Below are 19,473 nucleotides of genomic sequence, written 5' to 3' on the forward strand. Positions count from 1 at the left end.
GAGCACAGCGTCATGGAATGCCAGCCAATGAGAGCCCAGCGTCACAGAATGCCAGCCAATGAGAGCACAGCGTCACAGAACGTCAGCCAATGAGAGCACAGCATCACGGAACATCAGCCAATGAGAGCACAGCGTCACAGAACGCCAGCCATTGAGAGCACAGCATCACGGAATGTCAGCCAATGAGAGCGCAGCGTCACGAAACGTCAGCCAATGAGAGCGCAGTGTCATGAAATGCCAGCAAATCAGAGCGCAGCGTCACAGAACACCAGCCAGTGAGAGTGCAGTGTCACAGAATGTCAGCCAATGAGAGTGCAGCATCACAGAAAGCCAGCCAATGAGAGCGCAGCGTCACAGAACATCAGCCAATCAGAGCAGAGCATCACAGAACGTCAGCCAATGAGAGTGCAGCGTCACGGAACACCAGCCAATGAGAACGCAGAGTCACAGAAAATCAATGAATCAGAGTGTAGCGTCACAGAACGACAGCCAATCAGAGCAGAGCGTCACAGAATGTCAGCCAATGAGAGCGCAGCGTCACGGAACACCAGCCAATGAGAACGCAGAGTCACAGAAAATCAACCAATCAGAGCGTAGCGTCACAGAACGTCAGTCAATCAGAGCAGAGCGTCACAAAATGTTAGCCAATGAGAGCGCATCATCACAGAACATCAGCCATTGAGAGCGCAGCATCACGGATCACAAGCCAATGAGAGCGCTGCGTCACAGAACGCCAGCCAATCAGAGCAGAGCATCACAGAATGTCAGCCAATGAGAGCAAAGCATCACACAACGTCAGCCAATGAAAACGCAGCATGAAGAAACGCCAGCCAATCTGAGCGCAGCGTCAGCCATTGAGAGCGCAGCATCACAGAACATAAGCCAATGAGAGTGCAGCATCATGGAACGTCAGCCAATGAGAGTGCAGTATCATAAAATGCCAGCAAATCAGAGCGCAGCGTCACAGAACACCAGCCAATGAGAGTGCAGTGTCACAGAATGTCAGCCAATGAGAGTGCAGCGTCACAGAATGCCAGCCAATCAGAGCAGAGCGTCACAGAACGTCAGCCAATGAGAGTGCAGCGTCACAGAACGCCAGCCAATGGGAACGCAGCATCACAGAATGTCAGCCAGTCAGAGCAGAGCATCACAGAACGTCAGCCAATCAGAGCAGAGCGTCAAAGAACGTCAGCCAGTGAGAGCGCAGCGTCACGGAACACCAGCCAATGAGAGTTTAGCGTCATAATCATAATCATACCTAACACTATTATCCATACCTTTTCAGAAACTTTTGCCCATATGAGTAATCAGGAAAGCAAACATCAAAGAGTGTGTGATTTGCTGAATGCACTCGTCACACCAAAGGAGATTTCAAAAATAGTTGGCGTGTCCATAAAGACTGTTTATAATGTAAAGAAGAGAATGACTATGAGCAAAACTATTACGAGAAAGTCTGGAAGATACTATTAAAGAAGAATGGGAGAAGTTGTCACCCGAATATTTGAGGAACACTTGCGCAAGTTTCAGGAAGCGTGTGAAGGCAGTTATTGAGAAAGAAGGAGGACACATAGAAAAAAAACATTTTCTATTATGTAAATTTTCTTGTGGCAAATAAATTCTCATGACTTTCAATAAACTAATTGGTCATACACTGTCTTTCAATCCCTGCCTCAAAATATTGTAAATTTTGCTTCCCCACCCTGTATGCGTGTGTGTGTGTATATACATATATATATATATATATATATATATATATATATATATATATATATATATATATATATATATATATATATATATATATATATATATATATATATTATATATATATTTTTTTTTTTTTTTTTTTTTTTTTTTTTTTTTTTTTACCGGTGCTGCCAAACAATTAAAATTCTTATCTTAGATTAATCACAGGGTTGCTGTGGATTCATTTTGACTATTCACAATTAAATATCATTAATTTTTAATCTACATTAATCGCATTTCATTTTGCATGAGCAAACAGACTCAAGAAAGAAGGGAATGTATATGCACTTACTGTATTTGTCTAAAACTGGCAAGCTGGGCAATGTGTTAGCTGAAGTGCTAGCAGAATCCCTGACTAATGTATGCTTTGCGTTAATGAGGATAAAATATTAATGTTAGGCAATATAAGTGACTATGTCATGTTACCAAACATAATAGGGACAGTAATTCTTCAAATAGAGACTGTATTAATTGTAATGTGTAAATTCAATGTCATACATTCAGTCCTATAAATATTTAATCTTCTGTAGGTTTTATGCACGTATCCTGTATGTTTAACAGTTTGAAAGTTAGCTGCAGGGTTGCATTTCTTTGTACAAAAAGGATATGTCACGCGATGCACTTATATGCAGCCAAAGACAGATTACACTAATTGTTGTGCAGTCCATAGATGCATCTTCTGCATATTCCTATAAGGTCAGTCTGTCATTTGGTCAGGTCGCATTACATCAAAAGCATGATATCTCAAGGATGTCTTGACTGAATAGCTTAAATTCTTAAACAAACCTTCAGTTGGACACAAAGATAAACTGAACTAATTTGTGTGACCAAAGGTCAAAGGATAAGACAGCTACTGTGAGCTCACAAAACAAGTTTTAGGACATAACTCAAAATTGTATCCACTAAATATGAAGAAATTTTCACATAAAGTGTTACATTATAATATGATGTGAAAACATCTTATATTCAAAAGGTCAAACATTAATTTCACTTTTAAATGCAATATCTTACGAAAGGCTTAGTGAGGGCTTTTGTTTCAACATTTAGTACATGCTGTATATTCACTTGAACTCAAGGCTGAGTTTATTAGAATCTGGAGGCCAGAGGTCATGGTCACCTGTAAATCTCAATATGTTTTGTCTTATAATTGTTATATAACACAATGACATACGATTATATAATGTATTTAAGAATACAAAACACACAAACACAAGCTATTGAAGTATTTAAATAAAAGTTACACCTTTTCTCCAGACAGCAAAATTTAAACGGTACAATAAGATAAAAAAAAGTAATTACATAGCTTCAATATTAAAAAAAAAAAAAAAAAAAAAAAAACTATCTCTAATTATGGAAGTCTGAATGACAAATATTTGCATTTTATAAATAAAATTATATTACATCCATACATACAGCAAAGTCCCACAATTCTGTAGTGCATTAAAATGGTCAGCAGTCAAAGGTCTGAAAACTGACTGAAAACCGAAATGAATACATTTTTCTGTGAAGAATTTTGACTTTTTATGTGTCAGGTATGTCTTGTGTGACTTGAAATTACAAGTTTTTGTAAAGCTGGTGGAGTCTAAATGATGATGATGATGATGATGATGATGATGATGATGATGATGATGATGATGAGGATGATGATTAGTAGTAGTAGTAGTAGTAGTAGTAAATATATCTCAAAACAGAAGTGCAGAATTGTGATAATTATTATTATTATTTTTTTTAAGTATTAATCAGGGAAAAAAGCTATTAACACAAATGCATCATATGACTTTTATTTGCAGAGCGAAACTGTCAAAACACACGGGTCGTTGCTTTTGTTGCATGTTTTCACATTAATACGTAAATGCTACATAAAACTTTACCTTTAAATATTCACTTCCGGGGAAACGCATCGGAAATACTTCTGGTCAGAAAGGCGGATCCCCACTACCTGCTACTTTGTCTTTCTTAAGTTTTTATGAATCTTCTTCCCCTGCTTCCCATCGGCAAATTTATCGTAACCACAGCTACTCTTTGAAAGATTAAAACGACACTGTTATTAGTAAAGTTCTTTATACTTTCTGCGACCACAGGAAGTGTTTGGAGCTCCACCGTTAGCTTCCTAGCCTGCTAACTTTTATCACTAGCATTTAACTTGTCAACTACCCTGCTGCTCGACAGGGAAGAAGGGGACACACCGTCACGTAGCGAGTGGCACTTTTATACACAAGAAGATGAGTGATAAAGGGGATGATAAAGAATTGATCTGGGCGCTGAAGACTGGGGACTTAGACGAAGTTGAAGCAAAAATCACAACGGTAATATAACTACGTTTGAGTTTTTATTCTGTGTGTGCCGCAATTCTTTTGACAAGTGGCTATTTTGCTAAGGTACCTAAAGCTAACGCTAGTTAGTTTGCTGTCTGGCTAGCCCGAGTTGTGCAATAATATATTTGGTAGTGAAAGCCAACTTAAGGAACTAACTGGTTTAGCAGCGTTATCTGGAATGAGTTGAAATTAAACAGGTAGTTTTTTCTATTAGGCTACAGGGGCATTGATTGCACTATTTAATAAATATTTTTTGCCTGGTATCCTGAAGCTAGCATAGACATATGCTGGCTACTCATTTAGGGGGAAGGATGGGCGCTGAGTAGACAAAGGCTAAATGTTTTCAATACAACTCCTTAATTTGTCACCAACGCTTGGCATCATCTACATTTAACGTTATGTGTTCGGTTCGACAGCGGAGCATCGTATTTCAGATAACAGATCCCATCTCCGCTACTTTCCGTAGAGTGCAACCTGTTGGTAAGCTAACAATAGCATTAGCTTTAGCTTGTACGTGGGGACAACAGACGGCAGACAACTGTTTCCATTGTGATGCCAACAACAGACGCGACAATAGCTCCATACACATAATGTGTTACATGACAGTGTTCATTATTCTCGAGTGAACGGGTCTCTGTTTAGGTATTATCAGATAGCTTATGTGTTGCTGATTGCTAGCGAGCTAACGGAGTGCAAGGGCCCAGGTTTTACTAGTGTTTAGTGGGCGGGGGTCTCAGCTGTAGACCAGGAGATGGAGGCTCAGTCAGTCCGGTGGTACCTTTCATATAAGCCAGCACAATCTGTCTCAATTAGATCATAAAAAATCTAAAATTTTTAATTTGTTTACTATTGCCACAACGATTTCCTCACAGAGCTGTAAATGCACTTTGCTGCCATACTTACCTACTGATTAGGAGCTTAAGTTGTTATCTGTGGTGAAGGAGGCCATGTTGCATGGACAAAATTTAAGTTCATGTTAATGTTGAGGGTTATCAGTTATCCACGTACATCAGCAGTTTTATGCCCCTACAGGTATCTGCCCCAATCTTGCTAAAATTTTAATATGTAGAATTCACACTGCATCTATAATATATACTCCTTGTGCAAGCAAAGTATGTTACATTTCTCTGTTGTTTATAAAACGAAATGTTACACTTGGCCACTCATCTCCATTCAGCAAAGGAGGGAGAGATCTATTGAGCAATAGGCTGAATGAAAGAACATGTAGTTTACCAAGAAAAGAAAAGTTTTGAAATAGAAGTATAAAACATAACTTCTTCATTCATTGGCAGTACTTATATACTATTAACACGTACGCCTTTGCAAACCTCAAAGGGAGTGTACAGCTGAAATACAAGCTTCCTCATTTCTGTTGTCTGTCAGTCACCAGTAAGTCCAACAAGTCTGTTAGAGGCAATAAACTGAAAGGTCTGTGTGTGCTTTGCCCGGAGTTTTGTTCATGTCAGTGAGCGGTACATTAAGACAGGAGAATCCTGTGTAACCCGAGTTGATTTGTTATTTTGTTGTTCTGTTTTTGCCTGCACAGTGCATGTTGTAGTTTATAGTTGAAGGTACAAATTCACTACTTGCAGGTCAACACTCAGAAATATCCTAAACTCTGCAAAACTCTTACATTTTAAATATGTTCCATCAGTTATCTAATATTTGTATGTTTACACTTAGTTTAATTCACAGACAATTGGAAGCATCTAATGTGGTGCATTTGTGTAAAGTTTACATTGTTTTATATGAATATTAATCATAAATCTTGATTATTGTTGTTATTTCTTTGAACTAGATTGAAGCTTTTCATCAGCATGAATTAATTTTCCATTGGCAGAAATATTTTCTCAGTTTTGATCCAACACAGACACCTGATTATTCTGTGTAACTGCTTTGCTTTATCCGATTTCTCATTGAGATCAACCCATTTTGATTTCATTAACTGTTGAAACTGCAGTCACTGAAAGTAACATTTAAATGCCATTTGAAAAGGTTGAGGTTCAATATCAATCACTGCTAATGGATTCAGAACGACTGGGTATAACTGTCTTTGGTGTGCTGTACTTGACCTTCCCAGGGGTTTGTGATAAAGGTGAAGGAGTATCAGACATGCAGTGATGCACTGTGACTTATAATAGCATTGGTGAATTTGAATAATGCCCACTGAAAATAGGCACTGTGTGCAATTGTTTATGGGTTGGGTTAGATAGGTTGAGGACCGATGATATGGTTGATCAGCTATAAAATTGCAATTGTAAGCATTTTAATGTAGACAATACAAACTTTTCATGCAGTACTAAGAGGCTGTTTCTACACCAGTCGTAACAAACTTGGAGCATAAACAAATTTATCATTCCTTCACACCATATAAATCTTGATATTTACCCATCTGCAGCTTTCATTTGATACTGAGTGGAAGCTTCTTGCTCGAGATAAAACTAGTAAGCCTAGTTGTCTTTTTTGTTATTAGATTGTCCTCAGTCTTTTTGATGCTAATGAACTGAATATTGATTTCTTCCCATTAGAGCAAATAGGCCTATATAAATCTTGTCACTAAAATGTTTAGATTTGGAAATGAGGATAGTTAAGAATAATGTTAAAACTGTATCCTGAGCTTGATCAAAAGCAGAATCCAAAATACATTTATATTTTAGTATTCATAGTGCCTGGTTGCCTATTTTACAATTATAGCTATGACGTGCACTTTCTCTCCTTTCATTGGCATCTCACCTTTTTATTAGATTTGCTTTTAGTTGCCCCAGGGGAACCAGATAGCCAAGCCAAGTTAAGTCTGTCATCTCTAGATCAGGTTTTTTTTTTTTCCTTTTTTTAAATACAAGGTTCTTGTGTAACAAGGTGTACTTGCTTTCCAAGACCTTTCAACAAATTTGACCCTGACTTTTTGTACTGGAGGCCTATTATATGAACTGAGAAATTCTATTTTTCTGTATATGGACAATTGGCTATACACTTAGTAAAAGTAGTAGTAATTATAGTATTGCATTTCACTGTTGAAATATTCCCAACTTTTAATAGGCACAGTTATAGAGACACCATATCTCCGTTACCATTGTAATAAACTTTAACTACTGCCTTTGTGCACTCTTATCATATGGATATAGTATGTTCTATCAATATTGTCATTTTGCTCTCCTGAGTTTTTGGTCCTAACGTTAGTTTTCACAGAGTGAGAAAATGTATGAGTAGTTGTAGAGCTGTTCACTCTGCTTTACATGGTTATGAGAAGCTGAACACAATCAAAGTCCTTGTATTTCACACACAGTCATGCACGAGCACCCGTTGGCTTGATAAATTATTTGCTGATTATATGATAAAACATTTTTCTATGGAAATAGCATTTACATTTTTTACAAAATGATGCAACTAGGTTATTTTTCTGCTGTTGAGGAGCTTATTAGTTCAATGCAGAACTCCAGTAATGACAGTAAATAGTTAACAAAAATACACACACAACAGTAATGTTGCTGCTAACCTTTACATTTATACTTGGCTTATCTCACTGAAATGAGTTGTCCTGTGTTGCAGCTGCAGTTCTCATGGTTTTAGAGTCTGCAAGTTGAGGATCTGGTTCCACTGTTTGTTTGGTTTTTTTTGTGAATAGACATGCACACTCATGTGTATGTTGTAAAATGTACATTTTAAGACTGGTGAAAATTGACAATTGCAGATCACCAATGAGAAACACTGATTTTGGAGACTGATCTCATGCAATCGCGTTGTATGTCATGCCAGTCCTTATGGCATTTGGCGTGCTATACGTATGCATTTTCATCAAAGATCTGTAGTTCACATAACCCAAACCCTAAGCTTAATTAAGGCAGGGCAATATGGTAAAAAAATCCTATCACAATAATTTTTTTCATATCAGACTATATCTATATGTATCACTAGAGCCCGACCGATATGGGATTTTTGGGGCCGATACCGATATTGGGGACTAAAGAAAGCCGATATCCGATATATTGGCCGATATCCGATATTGGCCGATAACCGATATATTGGCCAATATATAAAATAAGAACACTGATCTACACAGGATATAATAACCTTATATTAGATAATTGTGAACAGGTGGATAAACAGTTGGATAAATCTTTGTGTATCTCACAAATATAATTTACACAACTTTCAAATGCAAACTATGCAATCACAAAAATAATTAGAGCAAAAAATACTACTTACCACACAATTATGTTTTCCCTCACAAATTTTGATGTGTCTGCTTCACGGCACTACAACTTCTTATGTGGACTAAGGACTAAACTGAGCATGTGCAGAGTGAATTAGGTGAGTCCTAAGTTGTTCCTGATTGGAGCAATTGCAAGAGTTACAACTGTCCCCAGTCTCCCCTACACTATTAACACCCAGGCTTGCTGGCAGAATGAAACTGTGAGGTAGACAGGAAGTGCACGGACATGGGGGTGTGTGTGGGGGTGTGAATACTTCATAAGACCGGGGGGGGATAAGCAGTCCATCCTTGTCACAGCATGCGGGGGGGGGGGGGTTAGGGTTAGGGGGGGGGGGGGGGGGGGGGGGGGGGGGGGGGGGGGGGGGGGGGTGATAGTGTCATTGTCCGAGCAGGAGTGAAAGTGAAACTAACTCGCTTTAAAGTTCCTCTTATTCTCTGGGCAGCACACACACACAAAAACAGGAGCAGCGAGTGACAGAATCTCCGCGCAGCAAAAAAAAAAAAAACTTAATATATTGGCTACATATTGGCCAATGTTGATTAATTGGTGATACGCTATAATCGGCCCAATTAATCGGTCGGGCTCTATGTATCACGATATAAATCAAATCACTGTTTTTGTCATGTTTAAATTTTCTGTTACTCATAAGTTAGTTGTGGAGACATCAGAAGGTTATTTTTGATTTAAATATGACTCATTTTCTGTCAAAGGTTAAACATGACAGATGTGCTGAAGAACATTATACAACTGTTCTATTGTTCCATCTTCATGGAACAATGCTGAGGATATATACGTGGGGGTGCATTCTGTAACTGCCATAACTGGTGTAAACCAAAAATGGAACTTAATATACTGTGTTGCATTCCGCTTCAAGATTTGCGTGGAAAGGCAAGTGTTTGCGTTCTTCACATAGGCTACATGTATTCATTCAGTACACCTCCGTATTGTATTGAAGACCCCAAATTGAAACAGTTCACATCCTACTTTTCAGTAACCCGGTCACCCAAGTTTTTGATCAAATTTTGTCCTGAGGGAACACTCATTATCTCCTGCTGCAACCCAAACATTAGCATGTGTGCTGCGGCTGCTCTTATGCCTGTGCTGTGTGCGTCAACCTAACTTGACATGGCTGTAGTCTGATTGGTTCAGTGCAGCACTACTTAATTTGGATTGGCTAATCTTATGTCTGTCAAAACATGGACAAATGAATTCTATTGAAATTGTATCGAGCATGTCTCATATTGCTATCGAAAAGTTATTTTGTGATATATATCGTTATCATTTTATCACCCAGCCCTAAGCGTAACCCTAACCGTAACCTTAACCCTCACCGTAACCCTAACCCTCAGTGCATGGTATTTGACACGGTGTAAGCATTCATGCAGAAACCTTATAATGCATACAGATAACACGCCATTTAACAGCAATTAAATGTGGCGTGTATATTTACACGAGTCGTGATATCACGTTGGATTTTGAACCAACTGTAAAGACCAATGCAGCTCCAGGATTCAATAATAACGACTGCCCGGGTCATATAAAGGGCTACTACATCTGGGAAAAATAAGAGATAATGATTTTAATTGCTAAGAGAAACCTCGACATAACAGCAGAGAAATACAGTTTTTGCTTATCATTCATCTGTTGTTGATGCCTATATGTTGTACAGACTAGCAGCCTGAGGGCCGCACACACTTAAGTGAAGCAAAACAAGTTTTACAAATTCTCTAGTTCACTAACTGTACAGTAGGATTTACAATTAATAAACATTATAGTATGCATGTAATTGTGTTGGCTTTTTTTTTCTTTATACATTAATAGATAGCACAAATCTGTATATAATGCAAACTATTAACAGTATTTGCTGTATTTCAGTTCTTTTGATGTGGTGTTTTTCCTTTTTCTAGGCTGAGGATGTAAACAGAACTCTGGATGGTGGCAGCAAGCCTCTGCACATAGCTGCAGACTTTGGTCACTTACAAGTATTGGATTTCCTGATTTGTAAAGGAGCCGATATTAATGTAAGAGCCATAACCACCACTCTCATAATGGATCTCCCAACATATTCTACTCCCAGTAATTTGAATACTGATCATGGCTGAAGTAGCTACAAAAATAAATGTTAATATTTCTTTATGGTCAAAGCTTGTCTTCGTTTTGTGTCATTTTACATGAGCATTAGCAATCTGACAAGTACTCTGCCTGTTAATAACAGCTGGTCATTGGCTATGTCAACCACCTCTCATCCAACAACTGTCAAGGCTTGCCAGACCTCTTTATGGGAGCCTCTGGGTCTTGAAAAGTCTTTGTGTCTTGGTAAGACACAGACCCGTATCCCCTAAAAGAGCACTTACCATTTCAACATCATTGATTTGGACAGAGCTTTTGTAATTTGCAGTTTTTTCTAAAGGTCTCACATGCCTGTTCACACTCGACTTACAAACATTCAATTCCCTTTGTCAGACAACTCAGATTATGAAAAAGTTCAGTGTATAATGTTAATATGTTTGGACATGAGTTGAATTAAGGCATCTTTTTCACATGGCGTGTAGTTTTTGTTTTTATTCTTTTATGGTCACAAGGAATGTCTCCGTGTGTTGACTTTGATTATTTCCACTTTGATTATTTCTTTGACATTCTCATGACTGTCCTCTTCTTCTATGTAAACCTTTCCCATCCATTCCCCTTACAGGCTGCAAACAAGCATGGGCTCACTCCTCTGCTGATGGCTTGTTACGAGGATCACTACAGTTGCGTCAAGCTCCTCCTAGAAAAGGTTGGTACTCTTGAGCATGCGTTCATACATGCATGTCCATGTGCATACAAGTGTTCTGGTGTCCTTCAGTCATGAGGACTGATGTGTCAGTGGTTGTCTGTGGACCATGAGTGCTGATGGGGTAACTCATTGTACAAAAGGCCCTTTAACATAGTCCTGTGGAGGCTGTGCTGGAATGGCCATAGAACATCACACTGTATTGTTGCTATTCACTTCTTTTGTGTGTTTGAAGCAGTTTCATTGATGGGTAAAACAATCCTTTGATACATCTGTCCCGCCCTTCCACCTCAGCTTTACCTTTAGTGGTTTAGTTCAGGAATCATCTGAAATTCTCTCCCACTCAGGCATTTGCATACATACATACATACATACATACATACATACATACATACATACATACATACATACATACATACATACATACATATCAGTTTGGCATGTGCGTCAACAGTCAACCACAGCTAGCTTGACCTGTAGGAACACAGCTGAACAAGCACAACATAACTCATGTCCAGCCTAACCTATGTTGTCTAAAAGTGGACAACACATTGGTGAACTTTCATGAGAGTCAAAAGGAATGTCTAATATGTAGATGCAGATCATTTTCTCTGAAAAGTCAGTTTTATTTTTTACTCATGACTGTTTGACACAGATATACATACATGCATACTATTTATCTTACCTTGGTGAGTACTGTTTCACTGTTACCCAAATTAGTTACATTGCAATGAAACTGATGCCTCTGTGGGCTATAAATATCATACAGACAGAGGCCACAATAGTGGCTTGTCTCTTGGCACATCCCTTGTTTTTATGTCCAAGATGTACCTTTCATTCAATCTTCAGATTTCATTGAATAAACTATCTCTGTGCAGCTTTTATTATTCTACATTGATATTCATGCTCTGTGTATTTGTACTTCGGTCCATAATAAATGAAAAGTTTACATGGACAAAAGCCTAAGTGGACACCTCACAGCCAATTCAACAGCGCAGTGATGCATAAGGTATGAGCTTAGCAATGTGCACAGCTTAGTTTATCTTAAATGTTGAAAGATTTAAAGTTTTATTGCTTGAAACAGTTAATGGCAGAGTTAATGACACAAGCCCAGCACCATTGTGGGAGTGGAGTCTACAACTTGAGCCACTGCATTATATCATGTAGATGGCTCGCATGCTTTACAGTCAGAGCCTTCTACAAACTGATACTTTAGCTGTGTATGGGATGGAGAGACAGATATTCAACGGCTGAGGGTGAGTGAGCAGCTGTCTGTTCTAAGCCAGGCTAAATGAGGCAAGGTAAATGAAGGATCCTATACGGAGTTGTCTCACACTATCCTATATGAGGCTCAAAGAGAGGATGAGCTGCAGAGAGGTATTCACAAGCTAACTTGCACATGCCATTTGTGAGTGTTTATGCAATTACATATATATTATTCAGACCAGCTTTTCAGTCATTTCCACTGCCCTTTCAAACAGCTGTAAAAAGCAGGAAAATAATCTATGTATGAGAGACGGTTGTGTTAGGCTGCAGAAACACTTAAGTTGCACTCCACTGCTTACTTATTCTTCTTGGCATCAGCTGTATTAATCCTGCATTTTCATAAACATAGCCACACGTCCCGGCACTCGCATTAACAAGCCAGCAGAGTCCCGCAAGCAATTGGCCGGCAGCTGGCCGGCAGCTGCCCGCTGCTTTCAGCTGGCAGCCAGTGCTTTTGGCTCAACGTTAAACCAAAGGAGCAGCCGGTGCCAATAGAAAGAAAATACAAAGTTTACTACCGCTGGATAGGTTCCTGTCTGTAGCATTAGTTAGCATAACATACATCAACAATAGAGGTATATAGGTTAGGTTTATTGTTAGTTGTTATGCTTTTAATTCTCCTATTATTCTGTTATAAGTCCTCCTGCATCTGGTATCCCAATTTATTGCATTCATATTAGTTTGTGTTTAAGTAATGTAATATCTGTTATTGAGTGGACAAGCTGATATAATTATATTTTGGTAGTCACATTTTTGTCAAGCCACAACCTTCACATGGAGCTATGGTCTACTAAAAGTGAGGACATACAAGCAGTTTCAAATTTTTTATGCCACCCCCATATCAGAATAATAATAATATTGGAGTTTAAAACTAGAAAATGGCACTCATAAAATATTAATGTATGAGACCATGTAAGTACTCATTGCATTTCTTGCAGTGAACACGTTGGTATTCTTTGTCATTTGACAAGTCACATGCCTGACAGCCACTGTGCGCCTTCCTGAAAAATCCTGTTTTTATATATATACATACATACATACATACATATATATATATATATATATATATATATATATATATATATATATATATATATATATATATATATATATATATATATATATATAAAATATCAACATCTATACAGATGCACCTGTATTGGAAAGAAATGAAAGCCCCTCTGTGACCCTTGAAAAAGCCTTGGTCTGTGGTCTTGTATGATGCAAGACTGACAGACTCGAATTTCAGCTGTAGCTCATCTGAACAGGGATTATGGTTAGAGGGCGAAGGTATGAGCAAACCCACGGGGTGCTCTTCTCATGGCTCCACTCTCATCTCCACTAAGCACCAACAAGGATTAACACCCAGATGCAGCCAAAAGGTCATCAGTCACCACAGGGACCAGATCTCAATACATCTACCCCTGGCAGCTCTGAAAAATCGCCATGTGTCTTAACATGAGATGAATAGATTGTTCCAGAGCCACATCATCAACTATGCTCTGGGATATCCGCTTAGTGTGGCAACATTTCGAGTGGCATAGTCACTATGCAGCAGTGTGGATAATAGGGGCCAACTAAGACCCTGTCATACCTACTTATGACAAAACAGCTCGGTTGTGTATTGCATCATGGAAGCCAACCCCCAGCCCCTTTTGCATGCTCTTTTGTTGTTGGCAGAGCATTATGAAAGGCCATTTTACCTGACCTAGTCCTAAGATCATGGCCCAGGGTCCTGACTACAGCCTGCAGCAGCCGCTCAGTTAATTTAAGCCAGCTGTGAAAGAGCACACACGAACACACACATCCTGTTTTTCTATGACAAACTGTCAATCTGACCTTTGACTGAGAGGAAATGTGGTTTATCAGGTCAGTTCCTATTATGGGCTTTTTTTTTATTCTGTAAATACTAAACCATCCATTAAAACTATTCAGCACAGACTCTTTGACACAAGACAATGATCCAAATGCACATAAAGGAGAAATAGAATCATTAAAAAAAAAATGAATAAATCGGAAAGATTTTTTTGAAATACAAAAATATAATAATGCTGAAGTGTTTTATTTATTTAAAAAAAGACCAATAACTGTAAAGACTTTCTTGTGTGAATTCTCTGTGCCCTTCAGTGACTACTAAACATGGCAGTATGACTGTAATAATAATTGTATATTTATTTCTGTCCTATAGCAGAATATAACTGCACAGATTGTCTGATGACGGGCAGTGATCTTCCCTTCTACAGTCTTATAAGATTTGCTCGTATAGGTCAGTAATGTTTGAACAGTGCCAACATATCAATAGACTGGCGTAAGTATTGCATATATAATAGGTTTTAAGGGATTTTTCTGGACCAATATTTGAAGACTTGAGACTTTTCCGTTCAGTTGTGGCATAATGAAAACTTAATGGACACTTCGGCAGGTCAGTGGCATTATGTTACAGACCCAGTGCTGCTGAGGATGGCTCCATAATCCAGGATGATGATGTATCTCGGTTTGACTGGGGACACCCAAGAAACCTATTTTTATTCATTAGGCTATGTCACACTTGGCCAGTAGCTTCTCTTTGACTGGATAATGTTTGGACAGTGAGGTGTTCATGAGGGGTCATTATTCAAGTTGGGGAAAGCTCATTACTGTAAGTGGTGTCAGGAGTATGCTGCTGTGCTGGATGGCATGGTGTATCCTGAGAGGCAGTAACAGGGATGAGTATTGTACAGAGCTATTATTGGAACTCTACCACAAATATCTTTAAGGAGTATCAATCTAGGCCAGACCCTCTAGAACAGGACACAGTAGGTATGTAGTGACCAGATGGGAAAGCTCATTATGAAATTGCTCTACCTTAAATATGATAGTATACACTAGATATATGATGGTGTTTGGCAGATAGATGTCTTGTTGTTCCCAGCAAGTATAGTATTGATAGCGAAAGGGCTTAGGTCAAGGTGTAATGCTGTTTCCTGCCATCTAAATGAGGCCTGTAGAGTCAGTTACTAGGTATGGTCTCCAAACATCTACTAATGACTTCCCCTGAGCTGAAGAAACAGGGAAAGAAAAAAGGTTCCTCCAATTCCTGTGCTCCCATTCACCCACTGAACTCTGAAGAATGGAGAGCACAGTGATTGGTTTCCGGATAACCCATAGGAATGAGTCAGCAGCCGCCAGAAAAGTAAAACTGATGCTACGGATACTTCACACCTATTTACACTTTGGTTTAGAGATGTTTTTGCTTATGGATAAAATAACTGTTCATATCAGGAAAAAAAAAAAAGAAAAAGAGTCGAACGCTTGTGTTTTTCCCCAGGAGTCTGTCCTAGTCTGTCTGACAAGATAAATTATACTGCAGGAACCCTCTGTGTATTTGTAGATAAACTATTGGAGGATTATTATTTATTTTTGTTTTTGAAATTCAAAGAGCTGAACCACCCCCCTTCACTCACATTTTCTGAAGTTGACTCCTACCACATCTGTTGAGATTTGTAATCAGTGCTGTTAGCGGAAAAGTCCCAGATGCTGGAAACGGACAGGTTCGTTAAATGGTTGAATCCACCAAGTACTGCGTTTCTTGGGATTTATGTAAACTGATTAATATGTTTTATACTGTTTCGAGATGACAACCCAGTTAATTTAGGTGGTAGGATCGAATGTTTGCTTTCATCAACTGAAGGAAAGGGCCCTTCCTTCTTGTCATTCACTGAGGGGAAAAATGAGAATGGTTAGACTTCAGCAGCACTTAAAGAATGTGTCTGTGTAGGTTCTCATTTGCCCAGGTCATCGTTCATCGACTTACAAGTCCAGTTTCCCCCACCAGTTATTAAAGTTGACGAAGTCCCTCGGATGAGAGATGAAATGTTTTCAAAAAGAGCTTAACTAGTCCAGTTGAACCGAGAAGAACTACCAAGACAAATTAAAGAATGTGGTTTCCCATAAGCTGCACCCTCTGTTTTAACTGCACAATGCTACTCACTCAGGACACCATAGTTCTAATGTCACTGCAGGTCTCCAACTTACTGGGAGTGTTGACAGGTACACAGTTCCTTGATGTGTCAAGCATGTGATGAGAAAAGAGGAAAAACACCCTCCCACTTTGACTTGAGTCTCCTTACCAATTACAGATGTAGATCTGACGGGTTACACACTCAGCCCTGCTAAATCTCTCTTACTCAGGTTGCGCTCCGTTGCTCCTATACCATGAAAATTGCATCCAGACAACTAGCCTCACACTGCCGGGCACTTGAACTGGGTCACATTGTTTTTGATGCCCTGCTTCTTCACGCAACAATAGACTCACTCTGCTTTGGCTCTGTAAGCTCTTTGCTAAGAGGCTGAAGTTGGCAGGCCAAACAAAGGGACGTCTCTCCGCTACATGCCCCTCTACTCCCCCGTCACATATTAAATCTTTTGTCACTACATGTGCATGCAACACGTTGCTTCTTTCATTCCTTCTATTTTTTGGGGGAAATGTTTTTGTCGTTATTAATCCAAATGATTGCATCCACTCTGTTGTCTTTCGCATTCAGTCCGTTATCCCTCAAAGCTCAAATGGATTTGTGCCTCTGTGTCTGATTGTGTTTTGCATGTGTTGTTTGAATGAAGGCTGACTGACGGGCAACTGTTTGAGTGTTGAATAAGATACCAGTTAAAGAAAGTAAGGAAGTTTAACCAGTGGAACTTGGGTAATTGTTTTTGCATACTGAAAGGGTACAGTTTTATAAGAAACTGGGAGAAAGTATAACTCATTTTGTGCTGTGCTGACAGTATGAAGGTGTTTATTCCAACAAAACATTCCACCTACAGATTAACACTCAAGTACAAATTAAAAACTCATCAGTGAAATGAGCTGTAGGGGTAAATGATGATTGGCTCTTGGATACCCTTGGATATATTTCACTTATATATTTCACTTTTAAATAACAAAGCTTGTCTGAGTTCTAACAATCTTGTTCTGGAACACGGAAACCTGCTACATATTAAATCATATAGATCATTCATTTTGTTGCAGTAATCCTGTGAGCTATGAACTATCCACACCAAACACAAGTAATGCTGTCAGTTTCTCCCACAGTGTCTACTGTACCTGATTTTCATGTTTGTGTTCACAAAAGGGGCGTGCATTTCTGATTTGGTTGTACTTGAGTTAATACAGCTATATTTGTAACCTTTAGACTGAATTCTGGTCCAAAAACTGGGTTAACATTAGAACCGTCTCTGTGCATTTGACCTGGACTCTTGACCTGTTGAAGTACAGATCATTGGGTGACTTGATACACCTTCAGCCATTTAATATTCATGTACCTTCTCCTCTGCAGGGAGCTGACAAAAACCAAAAAGGACCGGATGGCAAAAGTGCCTGTGAAGCAAGCAGCAACGAAGCCATACAGGCTCTGTTCAAGTGAAACACCACAATGTGGGAGGTGGCTGGACAGGTGGATGAACAGACAGACAGATGGATGCAGTGGTCCCCTGACTGAAGATAGACTCACCCTTTCACCTTGATCAACCTCTGTCTGAACACTGCTTTTGTCTGTTTGTTAGCAAGGATTATTTTCTCTGTCTGGTGATTTCCTTTTCCTTTCTTTTCTTTTTTTTTTCCAAGTTCTTGGGATAGGATTTTCTGTTCTTTGGGCCTCTATTTGTAGCCATTTAATAGGACCAGTTAACGGAAGTTGTGCCCATTATGTCTCCCTTATGGACCAAATGCTGGGGGAGCGCTCTCACACCTGGATCCTAAAAAACACAGCAAAGAATAAAAATCACATTCTGTAACGTAAATGCAAAGCTTAGCACTTATACACACACACACACATAGCTCATTTGCAGTTGTCTATAAAATTGGAAAAGTAATGAAATGGTAATAATTGAATAATGTGTTAATATTTGTTAGAACTTCAGTACATGTATTGTATGGCCAGGGCTTAATCTCATGAACAGTAATTGCACTGTACTATACTAGATAGATTGAAAAGAAAGGTTGTTAAGTTTCATTATATTAACCTTTCATTATGTGTGGCCTCTTCCTCTAACTACAGCTTTTTTAATAGACCAGCTGTCTCTCCAAACCAATCCTAAAATGTTGGCAATGGGTGCGAGAGGTCAGTGGGTCAGATTTTGCTTTTCTACTTGGTCCTGTATGACATATCAAATGATGTTTTTGACAAACTTGGTAATGCATTAAAAGATATTCAATCACCATGCTGGCTAACTAGAAAGACTTGAATGTTGCAATTTAAAAACAAAAAACATGTTAGCAAATCCCTTTTTGAAGCAATGTTGAGAGCACATAGATAATAAGGAATTTTAGACATTTGTTCATTTAGTCATCTTTGAAGTGAGGTTTCATACTGGAGATTCCTTTTTTGTTGCAGCTTCTCTGTGTATTTTGTATTTGGTGGGCTTTAGGGGCTCTGAGTGATGGTTAAATGGGGGTTGGAATTGAAACTGGACAGTGGGGTTTAGTGTTCCCCTCACCTTGGAATTGGTCAGAAGTCCTGCCTGTTTCGTTGCATGTCAAAATTGGCTCTGCTTTTATGCTGAAATGGTCCCTGTCCTCTCTTGGTTGCTTTCAAATGAATTACTACAATGTAATGGACAAAAAAAGATGCTCTTGCTGACTTTGTTGTGACAAAAAGTCTGTAAAAACAGAAATAAAAAATATCTATAAAATTTTGTTGTCATTTTCCTCTGAAACTAAATAGTTAAAAATGTGACCTATGTATTAGCATTATGTAAATCCATTATTTGCAGTATATATAAACTGCCCGCTGGGGAGTGTGCGATGGAAATATTGTCAATGTTCCATAAGGCTTTTAGACACAAGGTCATTGAGGTTGAAGTTTTTTTTTTGTAATTCTCATCTGACTCTAGATGAAAATGTAGATGTAGCCATCGCGCCCCACACCTTTAGTCGGTATTAATTTAAACATGGCCTGCCATGAATTCAATTTACCATGAACTCAGATGAACAACAGGTTATTTTCTACTACAAGGGACATCATACTAGGTGACAAATTATACCTTTAGTATTGCTGTAGCCTCAGGCAATCTAATCAGTATTTGAGAAGTTGAGCAAGTCTGTCCACAAAAAAAAATAAATAAGAACCACACACTAATCTATGTTGTCATACCAATCTACTGCCTCGAGCTGTTCATTACAAGT

General features: G+C 38.7%; 1 protein-coding gene across 1 annotated transcript; it reads left to right on the top strand.

Moving 5' to 3' along the window:
• Positions 1-3,639: 3,639 nt before the first annotated feature.
• Positions 3,640-18,914, top strand: mtpn (myotrophin). The gene is made up of 4 exons (XM_030149518.1): positions 3,640-4,052; positions 10,183-10,296; positions 10,968-11,051; positions 17,627-18,914. Exons 1-4 carry the CDS (start codon positions 3,969-3,971, stop codon positions 17,711-17,713), a joined length of 369 nt encoding a protein of 122 aa, XP_030005378.1. The 5' UTR covers positions 3,640-3,968; the 3' UTR covers positions 17,714-18,914.
• The last annotated feature ends 559 nt before the right edge of the window (positions 18,915-19,473 follow it).

Source organism: Sphaeramia orbicularis, chromosome 12 (genome assembly GCF_902148855.1).
Source record: "Sphaeramia orbicularis chromosome 12, fSphaOr1.1, whole genome shotgun sequence".
Classification (NCBI taxonomy): domain Eukaryota; kingdom Metazoa; phylum Chordata; class Actinopteri; order Kurtiformes; family Apogonidae; genus Sphaeramia; species Sphaeramia orbicularis.

Coding starts and splice junctions, on each gene's coding strand:
- mtpn (XM_030149518.1), top strand. CDS start 3,969: ATGAGTGATAAAGGGGATGATAAAGAATTGATCTGGGCGCTGAAGACT. Junction 10,297..10,967: donor GTAAAGGAGCCGATATTAAT/GTAAGAGCCATA, acceptor TTCCCCTTACAG/GCTGCAAACAAGCATGGGCT. Junction 11,052..17,626: donor TCAAGCTCCTCCTAGAAAAG/GTTGGTACTCTT, acceptor TCTCCTCTGCAG/GGAGCTGACAAAAACCAAAA.